Below are 12,792 nucleotides of genomic sequence, written 5' to 3'. Positions count from 1 at the left end.
TCAAAACCTAAAATTTTGTATTTTATTAGACGCGCATTGGCCTAATTAACATTCAAGATAAAACATTTCGCGAAAATTTTCAGTAAAACAAAAGTTTGGGGTAATTTTTATTTTGGGTTTAATTAGGTCACGTGATATTTTTGGCCAATGATATTGCGTACAAATTTTTTGAAAAAAAATAAAAAATTTTAAATCGAAAAATTATTGTTGTGTTAGAACCGCACAGGTCCAATTACCGTGTTTACAAAATATTTTTCAAAAATATTAATATTCATTAAAGTTATGAAACTTTTATTAAAAATTTATGAAATCTCAAAATCTGAAATTTTGTATTTTATTAGACGCGCATTGGCCTAATTAACATTCAAGATAAAACATTTCGCGAAAATTTTCAGTAAAACAAAAGTTAGGGGTAATTTTTATTTTGGGATTAATTAGGTCACGTGATATTTTTGGCCAATAATATTGCATACAAATTTTTTGAAAAAAAATAAAAAATTTTAAATCGAAAAATTATTGTTGTGTTAGAACCGCACAGGTCCAATTACCGTGTTTACAAAATATTTTTCGAAAATATTAATATTCATAAAAGTTATGAAACTTTTATTAAAAATTTATGAAATCTTAAAACCTAAAATTTTGTATTTTATTAGACGCGCATTGGCCTAACTAACATTCAAGATAAAACATTTCGCGAAAATTTTCAGTAAAACAAAAGTTTGAGGTAATTTTTATTTTGGGTTTAATTAGGTCACGTGATATTTTTGGCCAATGATATTGCATACAAATTTAAAAAAAATAAAACAATTTTAAATCAAAAAATTATTGTTTTGTTAAGACTTCACAGGTCAAATTAATGCGTTTACAAAATTTTTTTTGAAAATATTAATATTCAAAAAAGTTATGACACTTTTATTAAAAATTTATGAAATCTCAAAACCTAAAAGTTTTTGTTGTATTATATGCGTATTGACCCAACTAACTTACAAAATAAAACATTTCGCGAAAATTTTCAGTAGAACAAAAGTTTGAGGTAATTTTTATTTTGGGTTTAAATAGGTCGCGTGATATTTTTGGCCAATGATATTACATACAAATTTAAAAAAAAATAAAAAAATTTTAAATAAAAAAATAATCTTTCTGTAAGAACTGCACTCGTCAAATTAATGCGGACACCCTAAACAAACTTGCAAACAACAAAAATTTTCTAATATTTAAAAATTATTTATTTACAATAAAATAGCGCAATACTAAGTTTTTAAATACAACAAAAGGCATAAAAAATGTAACATAAAAATAAGTGAAACGTACTTCCTTAAAATTCATCACAATATATTTGTTTTAACATTTCATATGGATAAAAATACACCGTAACAGTATTTTTGACAGGATTAAAAGTCAATTAATTGTTAGTGTTGCTTTTATGTGTTCTCACGTTCGAAAACCTAAGAGTCAAATCCATGAATGATGATGATTTCAGTAAGTCTTGGCAGCCTTGGTATCTTCTTTTTAACTCAGCCGGAGCCTCGGCGAACTTAGGTATCCCCTGTATGACCGGTGCACCATAAACTGTAAAATCTTGTGCCAGTCGACTGTTTATAATACTTGGGGTGCTGTGCAAGTATGGAAAACCCTGTTAAACAGTGAGATACATTGTTAAAATTATTTATTTTCTGTTTTTTTTTTAATTTGAATAAAATTATTTGATTTTTTTAATTTTTGGATTGTATATTGTAGATATGTTTACCTCATAGGCCCACGATACGTTGTGCATGGGGCTTATTTTGTTCCAGTGCTCGATGACGTCACGGCCCCACGAATACTCGAATTGGTCCCCGCTCGTTATCAAGACCACGTCGGCCCACGGAGAATCCCCGTCGCCGGTCCTCGACCTTATGGATGACGTCAGAGTGCCCGAATAGCTTTGATCGGCAAATACAAACACGTGGTCGGCTTCACAGTAGGCGATGTCGTCCAGAAACTCGTTGACTTTGTACATTTCACCGTTTTCTGCCTATTTGATAGACAAATAACAGATATTGATATTGCAATTGGGTTATGTGATTTAAATTTATCAACAGACTCGATTTTTTTATTGTGGCTGTCATTCTTGAATAACTGTATAGAAATGCATGTTAAGCTTAGGATATTTTATTAAGTACAAAAATAATTAAAATAAAGAAAAAATAAAAAAAATGGTAAAAAAATTTTTCAAAAAAACTATTCTTATAAAATTGTTATGTTTTTAAAATTAAACTTATTTAATAAACAACAGTAAACGTCGCTAACATTGTTTACAAGTTCCGCCTAATTAAATCGTTAAGTGCATTTTAAATATCTGCTAATGCATTCCTAATTGATGTCGGGGCGTTGTTTGTTTAATGACGTCATAATAGGTCAGTTATGACGTAAAAGGTTACACCACATAAAAGAAACTTTTGAGACTTGTTATTGAAATAGTGGTAATTTTTTTTTAACTTTAACAAAAAAGTTATTTTTAAGTAACATTTGAATAAATAACAAAATCCATCAATATTTGGGTGGTGAATATATTTTAAACAAGCTTAATCAGTTGTTTTTACAGCAGAAAGTGTACGCTATAAAATCTATAACTGTTTATATGTGCACGTAACATATTTCGATCATTTAAAAAAACTAACGTTTTTGTGATTTTTATTTGTTTATTTATTTTCTTACCTGTCCATTTCCATTTATATCCCACAGCAGGATGGAACCGTCTGAAGTAGTTGGTCCGTTGAGGTAAATAACAAAGGAATTTACACACATCTCCGTTTGGCATAACGTTTGGATGTGACTTCGAACTAAATGTTTGTCACTCGCAGCTCTGCCATGATGGTAAGGCTCCCCAACTGTTCAAATTAAAAATTAAAAAAGATTTAAAAATCCGTTTTTTATATAAAAAACTTGGTTTTATCTATCGGTGAACGCCAGGCTAAAGGAAAACCTTTTGATTAGTCATACATAATATACCACACAATTACCCAAACAGTAATAAAACTGATTTTTTTGTCCTCTTAAGGGGATAGGTTTTTGTTTTTTTATTGGGTAAGGTGTGATATTAGAACATGTTTGAGCTATATGTAAATGCTAGGCTCAAGGGTGAATAGTGTGGCATTAGCGCTGCTCGTAGACCGCTGCTATGACCTGTTCACCACAATAATAGACTATAGTAAAAGTGACTACAGTTAAAAAGTGGAAATTAAGCTAACGCCACCTACCGTCGACTTCCCCGTTGCCGTTGTAGAAAATCTGAATATCGTTTTTTCGAAATCCATTTCTTTTTAACATGGAGTAAAAATCTCTCAAATTTTCCTCATGTCTCGTGAACAAAGTTTCCTCGTTCCAACCACCAAACAGCGTCACCGCGTGGTCGCACATTTTGAGAAAGTGACATGGCACTGGTCGACGTCTGACTGGTCCGGGAGGAGGCTGAGGAGTGGTTCTCTAAAAACAGAAAATAATAAATTAAATTCAAAAATCAAAAACTGAATTTCGGTTTACAAAATTTATTATTTTTTTTTAATCTGTTTTAGTGTTTTTCCATGCGAACTTAAAATAAATTATTTTGCTTTAAAATTGTCACGAAAACTTTAAAATCCTTTAGTTAACAAGGGGTCGTGAAAGGTTTGTCCACCTGTTCTCAGTTTTTAAAAGCAGATAACCATGGGGTTGTTTAGATATGAAAACAAAATACGAGGGCGAGGCTGCGGCAATAAAACTATCCATTATCGCCATTAAAATTCACTCACTAACATATAGTTGACACCTTCTAATATATACTTTATAAGTGAGTAGGGGTGACGTTATGTCATTGTTAGGATTTGTTCAAGCGTCATATTCTCACGCCATCACTTTTATGGTAAGATCAAAAAATTCTCAAACTAACCAAACTCTTAAGCATATCTCAGGGGTTAAAAAAGTACGTAATACAGGTGAAGTTTTGACTATTTGTTTAGTTTCGCCAAGGCCATTACGTATACACTTGCAATGGCCCGATCGCATATCTTCATGATTTAAAAGTGTCGGTTCAAGTACTGGCTTTGAACATTTATGACTACTTAAACAGGTTTTAAAAACACAAAAACAACGCCACAGGTCGTGCGTGGGCAATAAAAACACAACTTTCCCCTCATGATGAAATTTACTATCAAAAATAAAATTCACCACTTTGCAGTCAAAACAATTATTCGTTTAATGTGTTTAAAAGAGTCACGATTTATTTTGTATTATGTAATATGCTTTAAAAAGTGTTAAAAAGATAAGATTCTCCATTTTGTTAAAACTTGAAATATAACCCGTGTAGACATAATGGATAACCCATAACTTTATCGGTATTTTTTTACAGGGATACTTTTACAATTTTTGTTCGACAGAATTTTTTTTACAAATTTTGTCTTACAAGATTTTATTACAAATTTCGTTTTTTATTGTTGGAATACCTTCATTATAACTGCCAAAATTTTGTTAAAAATATAACTTTGATAGCAACAGATTAAAAATTATAAATCTTCATTATAGTTTGTTAAATTTAAAAAGTATAAAACTCACCTGATGACATCTTTTTGTGTTTTCGATAAGTTCGCAATTTTCCACAACCGTCGATTTGGTGACGACTTGTTTGGGGCATCCCCCGAACCCGCTGACGTCAGGAATGCATTCAAGTTGTTGGGTTCGAATTTCAGCTAAAAATAAATCAAAATTATAATAATTAAAATTAGGAATACTTTTTATTTTTTATCTAAAAATTAAGTTTTTTATGTTTTTTTAAATACTAAAATATGTAACTTACTGCTTTCGCCATTTAAACTTTCATGGACTAGTGGAATAAAGTTAACTTCACATTTTTTTGATATTTCGTCTGAAGTAAATTGGGAACGAAATTGATTTCGGCAAATTCGTCTACGCGCATGCGTCAAGCAGAGTGAGTTTCCTTTAATGAAATTAAATAGAAAAAAGAAATTTAAAAAAAGTGAAAAACTAAAAAAAATTAAAAATATTTGTAACTAGTCTATATTTCTATAATATTTTATATTATGGGCGTTTATAAATAGTAGGGTGTTTTTTTCACTTTCGTTAGACTTGCAGCATCAATTGTGAAAAATTTTACATTTGTTATTATGGGACAAAAAATCATAAATTATAGTCACTGACTTACCTAAGTCAAGTCCCCTGTTTTGTAGGCACCATGGTTTAGTTGCTCCGTCAACGTAAAATATAAGCACCAAGTGACCGAAACTCACCCGTGGAAAAGGGTCGACAACGGCAACTGCTGCATGGTTGCCATTCCCAGTTAGTTTACCATCGGGCATTATCTAAAAATATAAATTGGCCAATAATTTTGTTAAACATAAAATAAACATTTTTTAAAAGAAAATCGAAAAGATTAATTTTAAAAAAATTAAAGAATAATAGAAGTATTGTAAAAAGTTAAGTAGTAAGTAAGTCCCTGCTATTCTCATGTACAAAGCTATGTGTTTTCCTTAAAAAATTCATATTTGAACAAAAACATCATTTATTTTACAAAAATCGTGTTTACATGGCTTATGTTTAAATACCCAACCAAAATTTTAATCAGTACTTACCACCGAGTAGACTGTGTTGAGTTTTGGAGGAGCAATATAGATCCTCATCTGATCAAATGGCGTCCATTTAACTCCCATACATCTTCCTTGGGTTGTGTAGGATAAGCGTCTCGCGTATTTGCAGTTTATACCGTTCATATACCACTGCGTAAAACAGTTAAAATTAAATTGTTTCAAAACACACATATAAATATATATTTGTGATTATTTTATGTAAATGTTAATGCGAGATATTGATTTTAGTGAAAAACTTAGCTAAATTGCATTAATTGCTAGTATTTATTATTACATTTACTTTATTGTTATTATATTAAAAATCAGGTTTAAATTAAAAAAAAATTAAAAATTAGTTTAATTAAGTCAATTTAGTTCCAAATAAACAAAATAAAATAAATATCTGGTAATATTCAGTTTATGCAAGGGCTGCTTATATTGAAGCCTATGTGTAAATATACATTACACGTACCGTACATAGACACTATTTTATTACAACACTTGTTTCTTTGATTGATTGATTAGATTACATTTATAACAACACGATCTCTGTTAAGTTACATCCGAACCAAAACAAAAAATTACTTGAAGTTGCCATTATGCCGAAGGCAATGTTACTCATGTTCGTGGAAACAATGAATTTCTTATTAGTTTTTACTTAAGTTAAAAACAACGAGGTTTTGCTTTAAGTCACGCCGCGTAAACGTAAACGTCATGGCTTAAAAATTTAATCCTAATGCTGGAATACGTATTACATATTTGATATAAAATAACATACTAGATAAATATAATATATATATAAAAAAATTGAAATTTAAAACAAAATAAAATTTTCTTTTTTTACCTGTACGTGTGCAGCTAGCAAGGTAACAAAAGTCTTTCCACGATTTACGATATTATGTGCTGGGGCTTCAATCTCTCTTATCGTATTATGCATTTGGAAATCTTCTGCCATATTTCGTCTTCTTGACATTCTTCCATTCGGATTCCCGCGCGAACGAGAATCTTCAGATGTTGGATCATCTTGGCTACGAGAGTTGGAAGTCCCATTGGCCAATGTCTCCGTTTGAATTATGATAAACGAAAGGGCGACGATTAAGTAAAATTTAGCGTTTAATAACATGACGTAATACTTATAGTGTTTTTTGTATACTAGAGTAGTTTAAAACAAATAGTAATAAATTAATTTTTGATATTTTAACATTTTAATCGCTCGTCGGAAGGCCTTACTTCGATGTTATCTAAATCTTGTTTCTTTTTTCTTACTTATGTGATCTTATCTAAAACTAGCAAGAATAACAAAAAAGTAACGTGATTTTTTTCTTATAAACGGCCATATATTTTTTCCTTTTTGGTCCATCTTTATAACTATGTTTCTGAATAACGTTGGAAAAGCGAACCGCTAGAAAATTAGACGTAAGAAATATAACAACTCCAAGATTTTTTGTTGGCAAAAACAAAATACACAAATTAGATTTTCTAAAAAATAAAAAAAAATTTAAGTAGATAAAAAAAACTTAAATTTTGTAGTGTAAGATACCAAACTACAGTTCAATTTTAGTTACTTCACCGAAAATACGTAAGCAACGGTTTTCCAGCTTTGAAAAACACTTTTCCTAGGAAAGAGTTTGATATTTTAACAAACAACTTTCATGCACAAAATATGTCGGCTTCCTATCATGTGGGCCAAATCAAACAAACCCGACATATCTAAACAATAACAATGTTTTTACTTTTTCCCTTGATAGACCACACCGTGTCTCAACAACGGTCATCTAACCTAACAAGCTAAAAACACAGAGTCACGCATTTTTGAGTGTTATAAGTCAGGCGTAATCCTTACGCCAAGCCAAGATGAGGCAACATTTGACATTTCGACGTCATCTGCTAGCTTTGAAGCACTTTTTTCAAACGTTTTAGTCGCGTGTCGTGGTTTTGCGCGTATATCTCTATTTGTAAACAATAAGATCGTATTATTCTTGATGAAAAATGTCGAATGTTAGCTCCGTTGAAATAACCGGTAATTTTCAGCCTACAACGCCTTTTCATTCCTATTGTGGCAAGTATTTTAGGAAACATTTTGATCCTTAAACCGTGCGATAATATTAATATAGGTTGACTGGGTTAAATAAAGATGAAAAATGTTTTATGTGGGTTATTTGAACCCGGTTGATATAAAAATGAAAAATGTTTCAAAATTTTTTGAATTTTTATAGAAGTAAAAAATGAAAATACAAATTGTTTCAATGTTAATGCCATCACAATTTTGTAATTATTTTTTTACTTATGTGTTATTTTAATACCTATGATTTTTAAAACAAAATCAAAGCACTGCAGATTTCTATTTTTTATTTTTTTAATCAATATTATTTAATCGTTAACTTTAAAACAAGAAAAATCTTTAAAAAATATTGTTTAAGCAAAGCTCGAGAAACTTTCCCGTATTGATGAAATCGTCTTTGACGAATAAGGGCTAGACGAAAAAGACAGCACTAATTTCAATCCCCGTCGATGCGAGAACTTTCAATCGATTAATCGATAAAATCATTTTAACAAAAGCTCGCAAGGCTTATCAGAAACAAAGCCAGAAAGCCCAAACTTTCTTATCCACTTTCATACTCAGGTAAGTAGTAATCGTACTCTATGTTAGCATACGGTAAGTTAGCCTTGACCACCAATAAAATTAAAGTCATGGCTAGCGCGGTAATGCCAAGCATTACTCCCGTGTTACCGAGTTTTCTTCCCGCCAGAGAACTCACTCGTGCCCCCTCCCGGTCGTTTTTTGCAAGGTTTCTTTTGACCTAAACACATAATGTATTTAATTTCTTTAGGAATAAATATTTAATAAACCTTCTACTGACTAATACAATTTTCATTTAAGGATGACTTAAAAAGTATATAGTACAGTCTAGAGTATATAGAAAATACAATTTAAAAAAAAACAGAGCAGGATTTGAAATCGATTAAAAAGTTTAACGCGGCAAACTAACAAACACAGTTTCAATTTCGACGAACTTAAATAACATATTACAAGATAGAGTTGCTAAATAATTAATAAGCTCACGCCTGAGCAATTGAAAATCGAACAACAGCAAAGCCCAGTGGACATCAACATCAAAAAATTATGTCTTTATTAAAACGTATTTAGGCTTAAGAAAAGTACTTTAGGTAAAATTAACAACAAATAGTCTGTGATTAAACATACCTTGCAAACATAAAACATGGACATAACACCAAGAGGGCAGCAGCATAACATAGTAAACAGAGCCAGAAAAAAGTTAGTTGAAATCTCATTGCTTTTCACTTTAGTCTTCTTTATAATGCCCTAAAAATTAGAAATATGAAAGAGAATTAAAAGTAGGTAAAGTTAGTTAGGTTTTTTTTTTAATTTCTACATTAGTTATTGAAATTAAACTGTAGCAAACATATATATATTTTTTTGCCAAAATTTTAAAACCAAAGTTTGAAAATATTCAATATCCCAACATTTTTAACCCCTTTCTATCAGCCTTATTTAAAACTTATAGGTGTGAAAAAACAGGAAAAAATATTTGACTTTGTTTATAAAAAGAGAGTATAAAAAAATGAACGTTTTTATGTTATTATAAATTACCTTTCTATTTGTTCTTCTTTTTGTTCTTTTGCCGTTAATTTGATAAAGTTGGACTTGCCTAAAAGCGGCAGATCTACCGTACAAACTTGTTCTTTTCCTTTTTCTCTTTGCCTTCTTTTTTTGATTGCTTTTGTGCATTTTCCTTATGAAATCTTCGTCCAGAAACAGGCTTGGCGTCTCCGAGTCTAAAATCATATCATCCATTTCACTGTATTCGTAATAACTGTCACCCCTCGACTGCTGCGACATCGCCTTCTCCCCACCCGGACACTGCTGACCTCTTAGCGGAGTTTGTATTGCTGTTACCTTGCGGTTCGAAGGTGATCCAACCGGTATATGTTGTGGCGTTCTTTTTGACGAAGCTTCTAAAGCTCTAAGACCGACAATTGTTGACACACAGTTTGTCATGGGCAAGTTTTTTCTAAAAATCGCCCCTTTGCATTTATCGAAATGCTTACTATTACATTTCAAATTGTCTTGGATGTTTCTTTTATCGTGTGCTAAGTTAAGCATTAGCTTTGGCGGGAGGGGGCTATTAATAGATGTTCTGTCTAGGCTATCAGGTGAGTATTTAGTTTCACAGTTAGGATTTTTACATTTTGGCAGTCGACCACTACTATCACGTCTCCTTTCTTTTAAATGAGGGTCGTAGTTGGTATTCTGCAACATCATGTTTTTATGATTCGGTGTGCTGGTTGTTGAACTATTTTCATAATTATCCATCACCCGAGTGAGATGGTGATTTATAATGGGAAAAGTTGTTCTGGTGATGGATTGAATCATGTTGTTTGGTCTGGATTTAGGAAACTGTTTTTTGTTTTCGCAAAAATTAGGTTCTCTCATAACTTCTACAAAATTAAAAAATCGCATAATATACAGGTTAGTTATTCAGTAAAATTTCTACTTTTAAAAACCAATTTAAATAAAAAAATAACCCTAAAGATATACGGTTATTATTTTGCACAATTTGACCAAAAAAATCAATATTAATAAAAAAATAAAAATAAACTTTTTTTAAATTTTATATAGACTTTTAAATTGTATTCAAAAATCCTTTCTAAATTGTTGAAATTAAATAATACCAACCTGAATATAAAGGAGGAGGCTTTATACAAACTGTACTACTTGATATTCCAGTTAGAGTGTTTGGTCTCTGTTTTGTAGTATTTTCAAATTTCTTTTCAACCTTCATTTCGTTTACGATTTTTTGCCAGTTCTCCTTCGGTGTTTGCATTTCAACATCGTTCATTATTTTCTTAGTTAACTAATCATACACATAAAAAGATTTAAATATTTTTATTCGTCTGGAAAACTACATTTATTGTCTTGATAGCCTAGTTAATCGGTTTTTATTAGACATTATTATTTACTAAAGAAAATAAAAATGTCTAACTAAACAGAACGACCTTATAGCTATATATGTTACGATTTTTGAAAATAATTTCTTAATTTTACCTTTCACTAATCTGTGTACAATGTTACTAAATTTGCTGTAAACCTGAACTTAGTTTATTTTGTGCACGGTGCTGTAAAGTAATTTTAATCATTTCCAACTACACAGCAATTTTACACGATCGATACTAACTTGATAATTAATTATTTTTTAGCTTCTGTGTAGTTATTTAAAAAAGAAGTTTAGCTATTGAATGTTTTTTGTTCTAAACGTTTGTAAAGTTTTAACTTTTAACGCTTTTAGTAACTTCGTACCAGCCTGTCTAAATCATAATCTCCATGCAGAATATTAAATATACAGTGATTTTTCTGCCATAAATAATTTATCCACTGAACACCTAATTCGATTTGGCCATGTATAAACACTTGAAATGGCTCAATCTTCCTTGGCCTACGTTCGCTGTACGACTAAACTATACTTTGCTTTTTTTTAACATATAACCATTTTTAGGCGACATTAAATAATTTATACTGTTTATTTTGATGGGTATAAAATACGATTTTACATATTGTTTTTTATGCTCTTTTGCTGAGACTATTTTAATTTTAGAAAACAAATCTGCAAGGAAATCCATTACATATTACTGTCAAACTTGCCCGAAAAATGTTATGCTGGCTTGTAAATATCCATTACAAAATGCACAAAAAATGCCAAGAAATGTCACCTATACCCTCATGTATATACCGTTTTGTGAATTGAGTATCGAATTTAATATTTTCTGATTGACAACAGCATAATGTAATATTCCTGAACTGCACTTCTGATTCAATTAAACGCTTCAACTTGCACTTGATTTAATAATTGATGGAAATCGATCATTCGAAAATTAAAAGTTGATCGAAAAAAAATCCCATGTATTAAATATTTACCAACCCAGAAAATGTAATTAAGTCTTTTACGTATATTTCATTAGTCCAATTTAACAAAATGTTTTTCACGTTAAACTACTTTTAGAATAATAATAATATAAAAGTACATAGCTGTGCATTTTCGTATGTAAATTCCACTACTATGGAAGATCCAACTTTAAACTTGTTGCATGGTTTGCTAAATTATGTAATAAATTAGTGTCTCTAGAAATAACATAGCTTATTAATTATATGTGTAGGAACATCAAAAACTGAATATAGTACTCCTCGTTTCTTAAAATTTCACAATCTTTAGTTACTTACAAATCAATACACTATGAGGCTCGACTACAACATAACGAATCCGCCATCTTGTTGTTTACGTTAAATTAGCTATTAATTTCTAGTCACATGTTTACACCTATTGCCGATCTGTTACCCCTTATCTCTATCACGTGTTCTTAATCACGTGATGTATTGGTTTAACTTTTTTGAATGTATTGGTAAACGAGTATTCGTGATGCGAGATTGTGAACGGTTGTATGGGATCTTTCCGCAATAATAAACTATAAATTAAAATACGACTTTTCTTAGAAAAGATAGCAGACTCGATTTTTACACTAGCTGTACCAACAAGTTGTTTTCAAGAAAAAACTAAAACGTCGGTAGGTACGTTTAGTTCTTGCAGCAATTTAAACAGTTACACCAAAGCAACACAAGTTAAGGCAATATTGCTTACTTTTGAGTTAAATACCAAATAGCAAAACATTTAATTACAAAATGTCAAAAAACTGTTTTCAACGTAAAATTGTTCTTTATTATTAATGTGTTTATGAAGTTTGTGATATGTTTTTTCAAGTTTAACAGAAGTGTATGCTATTCATAATGCACAAACGAAATACATTGTAAAGATATCGAATCATGAATAGTTGAATAGCGGTGTACACTTTTCATTTATAGATTCTCTTATAGTTTATGAGCCTTTTTATATTATGATTGTTCAACCAAGCGTATTGTTATTAGACGATGCGGAAACTGTTACTATTCCTATGTTTTACTTTTGTTTTATTTTGTTTTGACAACTATAGCGTATGAATCATGTAAACAAAGCTATGACAATACCTTCAATACCTTTGTTTGAAGTTAATAAAGAATGCCATACAATAGTGTTTTGTTGGCTACTTTTAAAGCTGGCAAAGCAAAATGTAATACAGAGTTTTAGACTAGCATTTATTAAGTTTTTAATTTAGATACAGTCTACAATATGTAATAACATTATGA

General features: G+C 30.4%; 1 protein-coding gene across 1 annotated transcript; it reads right to left on the bottom strand.

Annotated features, from left to right (window-relative positions):
* Nucleotides 1-1,249: 1,249 nt before the first annotated feature.
* LOC145762939 (uncharacterized) lies at nucleotides 1,250-6,739 on the bottom strand. The gene is made up of 9 exons (XM_082574719.1): nucleotides 6,442-6,739; nucleotides 5,604-5,747; nucleotides 5,177-5,333; nucleotides 4,811-4,951; nucleotides 4,570-4,703; nucleotides 3,240-3,465; nucleotides 2,698-2,870; nucleotides 1,748-2,014; nucleotides 1,250-1,633 (listed from the first exon to the last, which is right to left on the bottom strand). Exons 1-9 carry the CDS (start codon nucleotides 6,718-6,720, stop codon nucleotides 1,403-1,405), a joined length of 1,752 nt encoding a protein of 583 aa, XP_082430845.1. The 5' UTR covers nucleotides 6,721-6,739; the 3' UTR covers nucleotides 1,250-1,402.
* Between the last annotated feature and the right edge of the window lie 6,053 nt (nucleotides 6,740-12,792).

Source organism: Corella eumyota, chromosome 1 (assembly GCF_963082875.1).
Source record: "Corella eumyota chromosome 1, kaCorEumy4.1, whole genome shotgun sequence".
NCBI lineage: Eukaryota > Metazoa > Chordata > Ascidiacea > Phlebobranchia > Corellidae > Corella > Corella eumyota.
Note: the sequence above shows the minus strand (reverse complement) of the source record. Positions and strands in the feature narration are given on the sequence as shown.

Bases quoted from the DNA above. Each gene is read 5' to 3' on its own strand.
- LOC145762939 (XM_082574719.1), bottom strand. From the start codon at position 6,720: ATGTTATTAAACGCTAAATTTTACTTAATCGTCGCCCTTTCGTTTATC. The intron at 3,466-4,569 runs GTGAGTTTTATA...TTCTGTTTTTAG, and splicing joins ACACAAAAAGATGTCATCAG to AGAACCACTCCTCAGCCTCC. The intron at 1,634-1,747 runs GTAAACATATCT...ACTGTTTAACAG, and splicing joins ACGTATCGTGGGCCTATGAG to GGTTTTCCATACTTGCACAG.